The sequence below is a fragment of the Pleurodeles waltl genome, chromosome 3_1 (assembly GCF_031143425.1).
Source record: "Pleurodeles waltl isolate 20211129_DDA chromosome 3_1, aPleWal1.hap1.20221129, whole genome shotgun sequence".
NCBI lineage: Eukaryota > Metazoa > Chordata > Amphibia > Caudata > Salamandridae > Pleurodeles > Pleurodeles waltl.
Genome location: NC_090440.1, coordinates 835,463,704 through 835,478,557, shown reverse-complemented (window position 1 = coordinate 835,478,557; position 14,854 = coordinate 835,463,704). Strand labels below are relative to the sequence as shown.

At 40.6% G+C, this 14,854-nt stretch overlaps 1 protein-coding gene across 1 annotated transcript in view; it reads right to left on the bottom strand.

Moving 5' to 3' along the window:
- Window positions 1–14,854, bottom strand: part of OTOG (otogelin) — a 956,473-nt gene that overhangs the window by 801,882 nt on the left and 139,737 nt on the right. Inside the window, exon 10 of the mRNA XM_069221482.1 lies at window positions 8,766–8,891. Within this exon, the coding sequence (XP_069077583.1) occupies window positions 8,766–8,891 (126 nt within the window). The remainder of the gene's footprint in view (window positions 1–8,765; window positions 8,892–14,854) is intronic.

Below are 14,854 nucleotides of genomic sequence, written 5' to 3'. Positions count from 1 at the left end.
GTCCAAGAAACATCATTATGGTTCTGTAACAGACATCCAAAATTTTCATACTGGTTTGTAACTGAATACACCACTGAAAATGGCTATTGACATGGCAATTCTAAATGGGTGAGCTGGTATGCCACAATCTTTGGCACAACTTCACCTGCACCACTGGCATTGGCAGCTCTGTCTTATGGAAAACTTATTTTCCCTTTCCTCTGAGTGGGGTGGGAGAAGGTAAAGGAGGGTGGATGGGACGCCTAGTGATTTTCAGCAAATGACACTTTGCTACTCCCCTAAGAATCAGGCTTTAGGTATAATGACACATACTACAGTGAAGGGGTTGCTGGTGAATTCATAGTTGTTGGGGCCAACTAAGTGTTGTCGAGATGTTGGTAATCTACATTGGCTTAAATCTTATCCCCTCTTCAATTCTTTAAGGAAGCCAATACAATTCTGACTAAGAAAGGGATCTGGCAGAGCTCATATTTGGCATCCCATGCATTTATTTATCATGGCAGTAGCAACACTCACATATTCTCACAGTTGGGGGGCTTTAACAGAGGCAACCATGCAATGGGTAGAAAGAATTGCTGGATTGATAGCTTAGTTCCTGGCCAATAAGGATTTATGAGGAATGCCTTACTCTCCCCCATGCTTTATAGAAGACACCCTGGTGGAGCAGGGCCACCTCTATTTGTTTAGAGGCTGAGAAACTGATTGTACAGGGACTCATTTAGAGTGAGGGGGAAGCCCAGCATGAGAGGAAGAGCTGTGGGCTGCAATGCCTGACAGGGGTTCCAGAAACCAACATATGACACAGCTCCCTCAGGTATGGTCACAAACACTCATGTTGTGCTGACCTGAAGGGCATGCAAGATGGCTTATAATAGGGCTCGAAGCAATTCTTGCTACAGCTACCTACTGACACTCTCCCTGGTGTTTGCAACCATTTAGTGAAATAATCTATAGGTGACTGTCCACCTTTTATGCATTATACCACGATGGGAAACAAATCAAAGGAAAACTTCCCTCACAATGTAAGGACTACAGTAGTTGCATAGGCTGTCAAATATGTTGGAGCAAAATTTGAAGTTTTCATCAGTGGGATTAAAGTAGTGGAATGGGGAGCTGTGGTTAAGTTGTACTGCCGTAGTACAACACAGAAGGGTCTAGTGGAGAAGTATTTGGAGGACAATGATTTATTTAAGATGCACAAACTCAAGAATATCACAGAAATAAATGCCATGCTTGAGACTTTAGGGAGCCTGAGAAGACATGCACAGCTGACTATTGCGGGCTTCCTTCGACGATCCCTGAGAAGGAACTATAGGAATAAACAGTGGGGCTCCTGAGGCCTGTCTGTCAAATGGTCACTGAAGGGGAGTCTTCTACGATCTGGGATATTCTGAGGACCCTGTGAGAAATTGGGTTGTTCGTCGACTGGGGAGTGGGCCCTGGTCAAGCAAATGGCCAAAGTCCTTTCCAGGGTGAACCAAAAAAAGTCACTAAATTAACCTGTGCTAAACCCTATTTAGCTTGGCATAAAGAGCAGTCAGACTTAAGTTAGTGGTAATGTGCAAAGTATTTATGCAGCATACAAACAGTAATAAAGCGAAAACACAAGGACAATCCAAAACCAATGTAGAAAATAGAATACATTTTAATAAATTATTTGACATAAAAACAACAAAAATGCAAATAGTTGAACCGGAATCATACATTTTTAAAGTTTAAGGTGCAAGTTAGCGCCTAAAAGATTAGAGTGCCACCTGCTGTCATCTGGTCCTGCAAAGTTAACGCCCACCACAAAGAAGTGCATTTCAGATACAAGAAGTGGATTGAGCCTGGTCAGCACTCAACTTTGGACTTTTTTAAAGAAAAATATCTGAGAAGGTAGATGGACAGCAGGGCAAGCAGGTTGGTTTAGGTCTACTCCTGGTTTTCAGAGCACTTTTTGGCCAAATTTAGTCTAAAGCCTCAGTTTTGGAAAATGGCCATCTGGGCACCTTCAGCTCTGCAACCAATGATTCAGGAGTGGTTCAGGAGTGGTTGGAGACCTCTTGGGGATTCAGGACTCACTCAGGTTGGATACAGGTGAAGGTTCAAGTGGAGGGAGCCTGTAAGGCCCCTATGGCTCTGAACAAGAGGACAGGAAACTAGCACTTGGAATCACTACTTGTAGTCCTGGGTACAGATGTAGATGCAGGGCTCAACAGCAGGACTGGACTCTGAGAGTTCAAGGCAAGATCCAAGTAGAAAAGCTTCCAGGTACAGCAGCAGTCTGGCAGAGTGCACAGCAGGTCATAGCAGCAAGTAGTCCTCTGAGAATTATTCCACAGGTCCAATGGTAAACTGAAGAGTGGATCTGGAGGTCCTATTTTTATACCCTTGTGCCCTTCACCTTTCTAGAAAGGTTCTTTGAGGTGCCTGGGTGTCCCTGCCTTCCTGCTCTGATTCCAACATGGCTGCAGCGACAATAAAGGGTCATTAAGCCTTTTGTGAGGAGACAGGACACAGTCCATTCAGGTGCAAGTGGGGTTGTGGTCAGCTCCGCCCCCATCGTGCAAGTTGATGGCCAATTGAGGCACACCTAATCCTACTATTGTGTGACTGCCTGGGATGAATTCACAAAGTCTGTCAGCTACACCCAGTTATGTGACCCAAGACAGGCTGCATTCACAAATGGCTAAGGGCAGAAAAATTCCAACTTTCTAAAAGTGACATTTTCAAATTTGTAATGAAAAATCTGACTTTGCCATTAAAAAGGGTTTATCATTACCATTCCATGTGTAGCAAACATCACCTATCTACCTCCTCTCATTTAGGAATGACAGTTTATTAAACATAATAAGGCATTCCCAATGTGATCCTAGGAGAAGGGTAGGCCTCACAGTAGTGAAAAACAAATTTGGGAGTTTTTAACTACCAGGGCATATCAAACTTAAATGTACATGTCCTACATTTTAATGACATAGCACCCTGCCCAATGGGCTACCTAGGGCCTACCTTAGGAGTAACGTTTATATAATAAAAGTGGAGTTTAAGACTTGGCAAGTGGGTTTAAATGCCAAGTTGACATGGCAGTTTGACACTGCATTCAAGCTGCAATGGCAGGTCTGGTGCAAATTCTGGAGTGCTACTTAGGTGGGTGGCACAATAAGTGTTGCAGTTCCACTAGTAACATTTAATTTATAGGTGCTGGGCATATAGTATACCACTTTAATAGGGACTTACACGTAAGTTAAACAATTAGGTCCATGCTAACTAAACAATGTTTAAGGGAGTGAAAGCAATCTTAGCACTGGTTAGCAGTGGCAAAGTGCACAGAGTCCTAAGGCCAACAGAAAAAAAGCTCAGTAAAAATTGGAGGCAATTATTGTGTGGGGAAAGACCACCCTAAGGCCAATAGGTGTAACAGATCCCAACAAGACACTTTGAGTCAGATGCCACTGGGAGTCAGAACTGCATTGGCTATACTGAGATCTTTGGATTTAAGGGATAGAGCGTGGTACAATGCCATTATAAAAAAAAGAAATGTGGTATGACACCCACCTACTTGTACTCTGAGATCTGATACTTTAGCACACAAGAGTGCCAGCCTTTATTTTAACAGTGATTTGAACAAGTTACATGTTCCTGCTCTTATATGGTTTCCCTTTAAGTTAAGAGCTGAACACAGAGGCATAAATCCGTGTTTGGTGATTCATGGGACATTGAGCAATTCAGTTTTGGGCACTTGTCCTCAGGAACTGTGTATCTGGTATTTAGTCAAGCGCTATTTTGAATAAGTATGGTTTTAGTAGTTCCCTGAGGTGCAAATGGCTCTGTTCTTTGGGTTGTGTTTAAAGAGCCTCATCGTTTTGGGACTTGTAGTATGTGTTTTCCTCTTGACAGTGTACTGAGTGCTGTGATATGAGGCAGCTGAAATTCCTGGTTGTGATGTGATGGCTGTCAACTATTTAGCTAGTTATGAAAGCAGTCCTCATGTATTATGTACTTAAGCAATATTTCAATAGATATTATTGTAAATAAAGTGTGGAAAAGTTAATGACTGGCCAAAGTTGCATTTCTTCAACATATTTAATAACATAATAATCAATATGGAAACAATTTCTTCTGTTTGAGTTATTTGGGCAAAGTAGGATGTTTGTTGAAACATACAATTATGATTTACATAGCTATCACTGATGTCTTAACTTTTTATTATATGTGCATGTTATCAGCCATTAAAATCATTTACATTGCAAAGCATTACATCAGTACTCTTTCATAGTAAGCATGAATATTGTTGATCCATCAGGGAAGCCAAATTCTACTTAGAAAGGGTTGATCAAGGATTGCGTAGTCTTAGCTACTGTACATCAGTGAAGCAATAAAAAGGTAACCCATCTCAAGTCAATAACAATTGTCTAGATGTCCAGGATGTACTTGTAGCTTTATTATATAATGGCTCAATCATAATATTATCCAAGCCTGGAATTTAGAACATAGGTGTTAGATTTCAAGATAGGTGGGGTTCTTTGGGGGCTTTCTTGGGTAGCAGCATAAGCCTGACTTTTGGAAACGATCCCTGTCTGAAAACAGGCATTGATATAGTAAGAATTGTCTTTACCCAATGTGTACTCGCAACTCCTAGTTAAGACAGATCGGCATCAGTCTAATGGTGATGCTGACAGATGATATCAAATTAATTGTTTCATTTTTATTTTAAAAAACAATAGAAAGATAATTTATACATTCTTTTGATTTGATATCTAGTTTAATCTGATGGTGTCTGAAATGGCTTTCCCTTTTTCAGGTGAAGAAGGGTTATATATTTTTCCTTTACATTCTCTGTCTTCTCAGCTACCTCTGGGGCTAGTAGAAAGAGAATTTTAACAACTGTCTGAATTGGTACAATTTAAGTTTCAAAACTGTTAGGATATTATTTTTTCATGTTTTTGGTACTACGTTTAGGTATTAGAAAAATCACATTGGTGGGTCAGAATCCAAATGTTTCCACTTGATTTTAATTTCTGTTTTCTGTTGAATATGGGTTGTTATTAAAGCCAATAGTCCTGGGTATAACATGTTAATTGTTAGTCTGATGTTTTTACAACATACACTACCTTGTAAGCACAATAGGCATCTGCAGAAAGTACATTAGGAAGAGGAAAGTGTAGATTGGTGTCTGTTTACCCAAGAGATTCTTTGCATTGCTGACAGAAAAGGGAAGGATAGTTTTTATATCTGTTTTGCTCCAGACTCTCAGACCCTGACATAAGGAGTACCATAAATGTTCATGACTGTATCTTTCAGTTGTATTAACTTTACTGCCACTTCTTTATTTATGACAATTACACACAGATTAAATTTTGACTCAGTAAAGCACATCATTCAAAATCCTTTCCTAATAACGTTGATTAGAGATTAATTCAAATTGTTTGAAACTGAACATAAAAACGTAGTGTTGCCTGTCTCTGGCAACACTTTATTTTACATGACTGCAGCATTGTAGCCTCTGTCAATTAGAAGCTGTTAGAAATGGGGTCTTTGGTTGGCAGTCAGGTTACCCCATGTCCAAGCAAGGACCCTCACTCTAGTCAGGGTAAGTCACACACAATCCAAATTATCCTGTGCCCACCCTCTGGTAGTTTGGCACTGAGCAGTCAGGTTTAAATTAGAAGGCAATGTGTAACGTATTTGTGCAATAAATCATGCAACAACACAGTATATCACCACAAAAATACACCACACAGTGTTTAGAAAAATATATAATATTTATCTGGATAAATGCAGGTCAAAACGATTGGAATGCAATGAGTATATTTTGGAATAACACTGTTAAAATTATATAAAGTATCTTTAGTGTCTTAAAAGCAGTAAATGTCTCTTGCAAGAACAAAGTACCTGATATGCGTTCAAAATCTCCGCAAGGAACCGCAGAGGAGGAGATGCGTGGAAAACAGGGAGCTGTGTGTCGATTTCTCGGGCTGCACACGGCGATGCGTTGTTTATTTTCCACAGAGGGAAGGCTTTGCGCCGATTTCCGGCACTCGGTCTTGGATCCTCTTCGGGTTGCGGGTTTTTGGACGCCACGGGGACGATGCGTTGAAATGTGGCACTAAGTCACAGGGGCTGCGTTGCTGGAGCTGGGCTGTGTTGTTCCGGTGGGTGTCGCATGGAAATTTCTACCTCACGGCAGACGCTGCATCAATTCCTCTCTGGAAGATGGGCTGCTTCATTCCCGCTCGGCTGTGCATTGATCCAGTGGGCCGTGCATCGAATTTCCAGTCACTATGCTGGCGTTGCATCGATCTTCTCCTTGCGAAGTCAGGCTGCATCGTTCTGGTTTGGTGTGCGTTGAATTTTTCACTGCTATGCAGGCTGTGCATCGTTTTCTGCTGGCTGGGCTTCGATTTTCGCTGCACAGGGAGTTCTTCTTGCAGGAATGAAGTCTTTTAGGTCCTGAGACTTCAGGGAACATGAGGCAAGCTCTATCCAAGCCCTTGGAGAGCACTTCTTAGCCCAGCCAGAGAGCAGCAAGGCAGCAGGGTAACAGCAAGGCAGCAGTCCTTCACAGAAAGCAGTCAGGTGAGTCCTTTGGGCAGCCAGGCAGTTCTTCTTGGCAGGTTGCAGGTTCTGGTTCAGGTTTCTTCTCCAGGAAGTGTCTGAGTTGGTCGGGGCAGAGGCCCTTTTTAAATACCCAAATGTGCCTTGGAAGTGGGGGAGACTTCAAAGAGTGGATTAGAAGTGCACAAGGTCCCCTTACAGTTCAATCCTGTTTGCCAGGGTCCCAGTAGGGGGTGTGACAGTCCTTTGTGTGAGGGCAGGCTACTGTCCTTTGACATGTGTCAGGCCCTCCACCCTCACAGCCCAGGAAGACTCATTGAAAATGCAGATGTATTCAAGTGAGGCTGAGCATCCTGTGTTTGAGGTTTGTCTGAGTGAATGCACAAAGGAGCTGTCAACTGAACCTAGCCAGACGTGGATTGTAATGCACAGAAGGTTAAAGTGCAGAGAAATGCTCACTTTCTAAAGGTGTCATTCCTAAAATAGTAATAGTAAATCCAACTTCACCAGTCAGCAGGATTTTGTATTACCATTCTGGCCATACTAAATATGACCTTCCTACTCCTTTCAGATCAGCAGCTACCACTCAAACAGTATATGAGGGTAGCCCTAATATTAGCCTATGAAAGGAGCAGGCCTCACAGCAGTGCAAAAACAAATTTGGGAGTTTTACACTACCAGGGCATGTAAACTACACAGGTACATGTCCTGCCTTCTGTCTACACAGCGCCCTGTCCTATGGATTACTTAGAGCCTACCTTAGGGGTGACTTATATGTAGAAAAATAGGTGTTTTAGGCTTGGCAGGTATGTTTAAATGCCAAGTCAAATTGGCAGTGAAACTGCACATATAGGCCTTGCAATGGCAGGACTGAGACGTGGTTAAGGGGCTACTTAAGTGGGTGGCACAATCAGTGCTGCAGGCCCACTAGTAGCATTTAATCTACAGGCCCTGGGCACATACAGTGCACTTTACTAGGGACTTATAAGTATATTAAATAATCCAAATGGGTATGGGTATCCAATGTTATCATGTTTAAAGGGAGAGAGCATATGCACTTTAGCACTGGTTCGCAGTGGTAAAGCTCACAGAGTCCTAAAATGAGCAAAAACAGTATCCAAAAAGTGGAGGGAGGCATGCAAAAAGTTAAGGGTGACCACCCTAAGGCTGTCAGGACTAACAGAAGCTATCTTCACTGAATCTGTTTTGTTATGAGTACTGCCATTTTCTTTTACTTGGAAATCGCAACGTTCTTCAAGTAAGTTTTCTGTTATAGTATTGTTTTTATAGTATGGTAAGGTCCTTCATTATTCCTCATGTTATCTACATAGTAAGATCATTATTATCCTCTGTATTTAATTCAGATAAGTATTTTTATTTTTATTTGTCACTATGTCAATGCTGCATAGTCCAGTGAGACCAAAAAGTGTCAGACCACTTCTTATTTTATAACAATTAGTAGGTAGGTGTGCATTGCACCATTCCTAACTTAACTTCACAAGCTACCACGTTCAAGAAGAATTGAAATCAAAACATGCACATCACGACTATGCCTTTTTAAATTTTGTCTGCATCATCTGCATCAATGATTTGTTGTAGAATCCTAGTTAGGTGCGTCTAAGATGGTTGTCTAATTCCAACTAATGCTCCAAACAACAGATAACAAATAAATCCATACATTTGTACTGATAATGATCTGATTTTGAATATTTTTGATGACAGAAAATGTTATTATTGAGCCACATTGTCTCTTGACAGTAAGCCCATTCTTTGTATAAATCCTAAACTTTGCAATTTTGAGTCTTGTGGGTGTCCTAGTCATCAGCAAAGAGTATTATTTGGATCTGTATGTTGTTTGAGGAATCTTACAGTTGTCCTGAGGCCTCTAGTGCAAAACAGAAGTGAAAAATGCATTGTCCTAAGGTGCTGGTAACTGATGAACTATGCCTGAAGGAGCTTTAGGTGCATGCTTTGTTGACAAAATGAATTTGAAAATATAACAAACAAACGTGTAATTGAATCCTCTCAATATACTCTATCAATGAGTTTAAGGATGCAAACTATTTTGAATGATTTTCATTTAGGCGCTTACAGATTTAATTTAATTAATCAAAATGCAGTCAGTAAAAAGATTGAAAGACTGAACAAATGTGACGTTCGGCAAATCTTGAAAACAATGCATTTTGTTTTATGAAACTGAGGATGTACTTGATACAAAAATTAGTTACCTTCTTCACAGTAACAGCCGTCCACACAAGGGAGTTCACTATCAACACACTGCTTCTTCTGTTGGCATGACACTGGGCAACAGTTGATGCATTCATTGTAGATCAAATCATTTTCACATTCAATAGCTGCAAAAACATCAATATGCAGTAAGTTAAAATATAACATTTGACAATAGGATATCCTGGCTACCAGAAACATCTTTTAAATTGGTTAAATATGATTTATTGAAAACAAAATTTTTCTATTATTTGCTTCAAGTTTTCAAGGTCTATATAGTGTTGTATTTTTAACTAACATATAGCATTTAATTGTTGTTTAATCTTGCTTTAGAACATCTGACTTTAGCAATTACATGAACCAACTTCATTGAAGGGACAGCAGTAGTCTATAGAGAATCTAAATGACTCATGTGTTCAGATGATATGCCAACAAACCCACTTATCTCCTATCTGACCTAAGCAAAGAAATTTGGGGGACGTTTCTGCATACCTAGTGTAATACAGTGACCTATATTGAGTCTAAGATCAAAAAAGGTTAACAGACAAGTTTATGTCCTCTTTTCTTTTAAACGTGATGCTAAATGAAACCAATTTTCTATGCCCCACCCTAAATATTACTACTGAAAATATAATTACACTAAATCTTTTCAAATTCAAAATGTCCCAGAAAGAGACCTGCATAGATGGAACAAACTGAAAATCAGGTTTACAACTAGGGCTAGCAGTCTGAAAAGTTGCTTCCCAGAATTCTTCTGAAACAAGCAACAATAAAACCATACAAATGTAATCAATTATTATTTACACATATTTATCTGTTTAACCGCTAGCAATTAAACACAGAAGCATTGAAAGAAATGCAATTGACTTTTGCAATCTTTAGAACTAGAGAGACATCTTGAACCACTGGGCATACTGTTACGGGTAAGGCAGTGCCTGTGCTTCCTTGGTTCTCAAACTCCTAGATTCACATGGAATATGAGTACTCTTTTGGTTCCTCATTAAACATAAATCTTACTTCTGTTAATTTGAAATCTAGGACTTATTAGGCTTAATGATAATAAATGGTCTGATTTAGAGCTTGGCGGATAGGGTTACTCTGTCACAAATGTGACAGATTTCCATTTGCTATATTACAATCCTGTGCTCACTGTGCCACTGGATTCAAACTAGCCTGGCTGATGAAGGGTGATACCCTGAATCCGGTCCCAGGATGCTTGTTTCTGGTCCAGGAAGGACCTGGCTTGGCAGTTCGGGCTGGACTGTTCCCATGAGGAACAGGGTCAAGACTGATTTGCATATGGCTGGGTCCAAACTGGGGTGGCATGGTGAGCAAAAGAAAGATGGATTGAACCCATATCTGTGACTGGGGGTGAATGTCTGCATTGTTCAGCACTCCGTCCATCATCCTTTTGTGTTGCCACAATCCCATTACGTCCTATGGAACTTGTAATACGAAGGACGAAATATCCGTCACATTTGTGACAGAGTAACCCATCTGCCAAACTCTAAATCAGGGCCAAAGTGTTTTTCTATGCCACATATCTTTAAAGTGCGGTGGTAACTAAAAATAACTGCTACCTGTTCATTATGGAACAACTGAATCATCAATATTCAAAGGATAATTCTGTGTAAAAAATGTACTCTGGCCATTTCATTCTGTTTCATGCTTCAAAATCTGCAATCTCTGTTTCGTCTTCGAAAAAGGAAATATGGTACTACCTGAAATGTCATCCAGCCATTCAACTGTTTCTGACTTTGATTACATCCACTATTAATGTAATGTAACCACACTTTCTGCTATTAGTTCAACTGATCTTAACATGTCTTCCATATTTGAAATATATGACTACAATGAAAGTGAGAATGTATACAGTTCTAGGAAAATAAGAAGTAACAGATGAATTCTGCCACAGTTATCTTAAAGAAATTCCTGAGACAAGACTTTTTACTCAAAAACATATTTTCTCAATAAAGGATAATATCTAGGATGTTTGAATGCAGATGAAAATGCCTACATTTAAATTATGAAATGACTCAGATGGCTGAAAATACAATTTTGAATAAATTTTGCTCTCTCACATGTTGTGCAATTGCTTGATAGGTGATGAGTTCTGGAAAGACATTTCTAATCAATGTTTATTTTAATACTGAGAAATAACATAATTAAGAATAAGCTCATGATTTTGTTTAATGATGTTCCATTCATAATATAATTAAACACATTGTATATACAATTGCTATTTAAAGCTGGAATTTCTCTTAATCAAATAATTTGAAGTCTACACTGAAAATCCTCAGCCATATTTCTCAATACAAATGTCATCAATAGCTATTCTGTAAAGAATTTTTTTTTCAACGAGCTAACCAGCAGGATTTATTTTCAAACACATGGAGTAAGGTCTGTCTGTGTACAATAACCTATTTTTTCATTGTGCTATGGTTTGCTTTCTGAAATATGATGTGTACAGTATGTCTGTTTGCAACATGTTCCTTTTTGGGAATGTTTGTATATTTTCTCTTTGTGAGCAATATGGAATTGATACGGCTGTACTTATTACATACTGCTTACTTGATACCTACAATATGTAAATAGATTTGTTTTTTAAGTATTACTTTGTTACTATATTTCGGTTCTAATAACATTTTGCTTTCAATTGTACCTAAAAATTCTTACTTTCTTTCATTAAAGCACTGCAATAATTATACTAACACAGACCCATCATTATTTGTTTCTCTTTATTAATTCAATTCCTAAATCAACCAAGGTTCTTAACATCACATGAGGTCTTCAACAGCTTTGGGATGTGCCAGGTTGAATATTGACGGAAGCTATGAAACAACAAGGGGTACAAACAGAGGCATTCATAACTTTGCTATGCTAGATAAAGGAGCTGGTAGCCAACTGACCATGTCTTACTTTGATCTAAGAGGATGTGGAAAGCTATCAGGCAGCAATCACCAGCCCAACAGTTCATAAATTAATTATCAAATTCAGAATAGGCCAACTCCCTATTTCAGCACAGGTGGAAGAGTGCCTATGCATGTTCTCTTTTTATTTTGCACTCTTCCTCATGATATGTTGCAAAGGTGCTCACTAAGGTTCATATTTTAAAAGAGGTGTGTAGAAACAGTAAGGCAAGCAGGGAACACCTTAAAACACTGCTGAGCTGGCTTTTGTCCAAAGGAACCCACTTCCTAAAATGGTCATGGAAACAGAGGTTGCCTATAGAATGTGACTTAAGATGCGGCCAAACTATTATGGCACGGGGCCTATGACAGGTTCAGATTTTTTTTAATGTGTTTGTCATGAGGCCCTAGACAACTTGGCAGAAAGGTATTTTAAGGAATCTCCCTCTTTTTTGTGGAATTTTGATTCTGATGTTTTTAGGTTTGAATGCAATGTATTGTTATGGACTGTATTTAAATAAATTGTTCTTGCTATTGCACATGCTTTCGCTTCTTGGTCTTAGTGGATTTACATTTTTTGGTCTTGGGACTGCAAATAATTCAACAAACGTATGAGTAGAAAAATTAAATAAGTGTCAAGAAAAGCGTATAAATGTAATCAATAGGCATTTTCCAGGAAGATTCCAAATGTTCCATCTCCACAGTGAACTCTCTGATCTATAAACAAACTCGGAGCTACCGCTGACCACATCTCTATTAAGGTGTGGATCTCTAAAAAAGGATCTATTCAAGCCTCCACTCAAAACCACATTTACAAACATCAAAAAGCACAAAAGAGAATGAGGCATTACTGAACGAATCAACAACATAGGTGTTAGAAATGGGGTCTTTGGTTGGCAATCAGGTTACCCCCGTCCAAGCAAGGACACTCACTCTAGTCAGGGTAAGTCACACACAATCCAAATTATCCTGTGCCCACTCTCTGGTAGCTTGGCACTGACCAGTCAGTCTTAACTTAGAAGGCAATGTGTAATGTATTTGTGCAATAAATCATACAATAACACCACAGAGGAGGAGATGCGTGGAAAAATGCTGTGTGCGTCGGTTTCGCCCCTTCACACACGGACTTGCGTAATTATTTTCCATGCGGGGAAGATGTTGCGTTGTTTTCCGGTGCGCGGACGGCCTCCTCTTCGGGTTGCGGGATTTTCAGACGCCCAGGGGTCTGTGCGTGGAATTCTGGGCTAGATCGCACGCTCTGTGTCGTTCCGGTGGGCGATGCAGGGAAATTTCTCCCTCACGGCAGGCGTGTCGTCGATTTCCCCTCTGGGAGTCAGACGTCGTCGTCCCAGGTTGGCTGTGCGTAGATCTGGTGGCCCGTGCGTCGAAGTTCCGGTTGCACCGCAGGCACCGCGTCGATCTTTCCCTTGCGAAGTAAAGCGGCGTCGTCCCTGGTTGGCGTGCGGTGAATTTTTCACTGCGGAGCAAGCTGTGCGTCAAATTCTTCACCGCAAAAGGAGTCCAGTTGCAAGAGAGAAGTCTTTTTGGTCCTGAGACATCAGGGAACAGGAGGCAAGCTCTATCCAAGCCCTTGGAGAGAACTTCTTCACCACAGCCAGGGAACAGCAAGGCAGCCGGCGCAACAGCAAGGCAGCAGTCCTTCAGAGAAAGCAGTCAGGTGAGTCCTTTGGGCAGCTAAGCAGTTCTTCTTGGCAGGATGCAGGTTCTGGTTACAAGTTTCTTCTCCAGCAAGTGTCTGAGGTGGTAGGGCAGAGGCCCTGTTTTATACCCAAATGTGCCTTTGAAGTGGGGGAGACTTCAAAGAGTGGCTTAGAAGTGCACCAGGTCCCCTTTCAGTTCAATCCTGTCTGCCAGGATCCCAGTAGGGGGTGTGGCAGTCCATTGTGTGAGAGCAGGCCCTCCACCCTCCCAGCCCAGGAAGACCCATTCAAAATGCAGATGTATGCAAGTGAGGCTGAGTACCCTGTGTTTGGGGTGTGTCTGAGTGAATGCACAAGGAGCTGTCAACTAAACCCAGCCAGACGTGAATTGTAAGGCACAGAAAGATTTAAGTGCAGAGAAATGCTCACTTTCTAAAATATTAAATATTAAATACAACTTCACCAGTCAGCAGGATTTTGTATTACCATTCTGGCCATACTAAATATGACCTTCCTACTCCTTTCAGATCAGCAGCTACCACTTCAATAATGTATGAGGGCAGCCCCAATGTTAGCCTATGAAGGGAGCAGGCCTCACAGTAGTGTAAAAACGAATTTAGGAGTTTTACACTACCAGGACATGTAAACTACACAGGTACGTCCTGCCTTTTGCCCACACAGCACCCTGCTCTAAGGGTTACCTAGGGCACACCTTAGGGGTGACTTATATGTAGGAAAAGGGGAGTTTTAGGCTTGGCAAGTACTCTTAAATGCCAAGTCGAAGTGGCAGTGAAACTGCACACACAGGCTTTGCAATGGCAGGCCTGAGACAAGGTTAAGGGGCTACTTAAGTGGGTGGCACAACCAGTGCTGCAGGCCCACTAGTAGCATTTAATCTACAGGCCCTGGGCACATACAGTGCACATTACTAGGGACTTATAAGTACATTAAATAGTCCAATTGGGTATGATCCAATGTTACCATGTTTAAAGGGAGAGAGCATATGCACTTTAGCACTGGTTAGCAGTGGTAAAGTGCGCAGAGTCTAAAAACCAGCAAAAACAGTGTCCAAAAAGTGGAAGGAGGCAGGCAAAAAGTTAGGGGTGACGACCCTAAGGCTGTCAGGTCTAACAATAGGAAACCTACCTAACATGAAAATATTACTGAATAACATCCTGCATGCATCGCCAAAGGATACTGAACACCAACTATGCTTTTGTGTAATTATGTGAAATTTCTGAAAAATCACAAGAAATTATGCATATTTAAGCAAAATTCAAAGCAGGCATTTGGCTCTGTATTTTAGAACAACGTGCGTCCTACACCTACTCCGAACACTTTGGACTCGAGAATGCATTCACGCTAAAATAGTTATGCAAAAATAAATACACTGCAAATTACTACTTTTCACATTTTGGCATTCATGTTGTTCCAGTGTATTTGCTGTATATTATTACCACAAACAGCACATAGTTAAGGAAATGTGGCATAATAGCTCAATTTCAGGAACTTTGGCTAAGA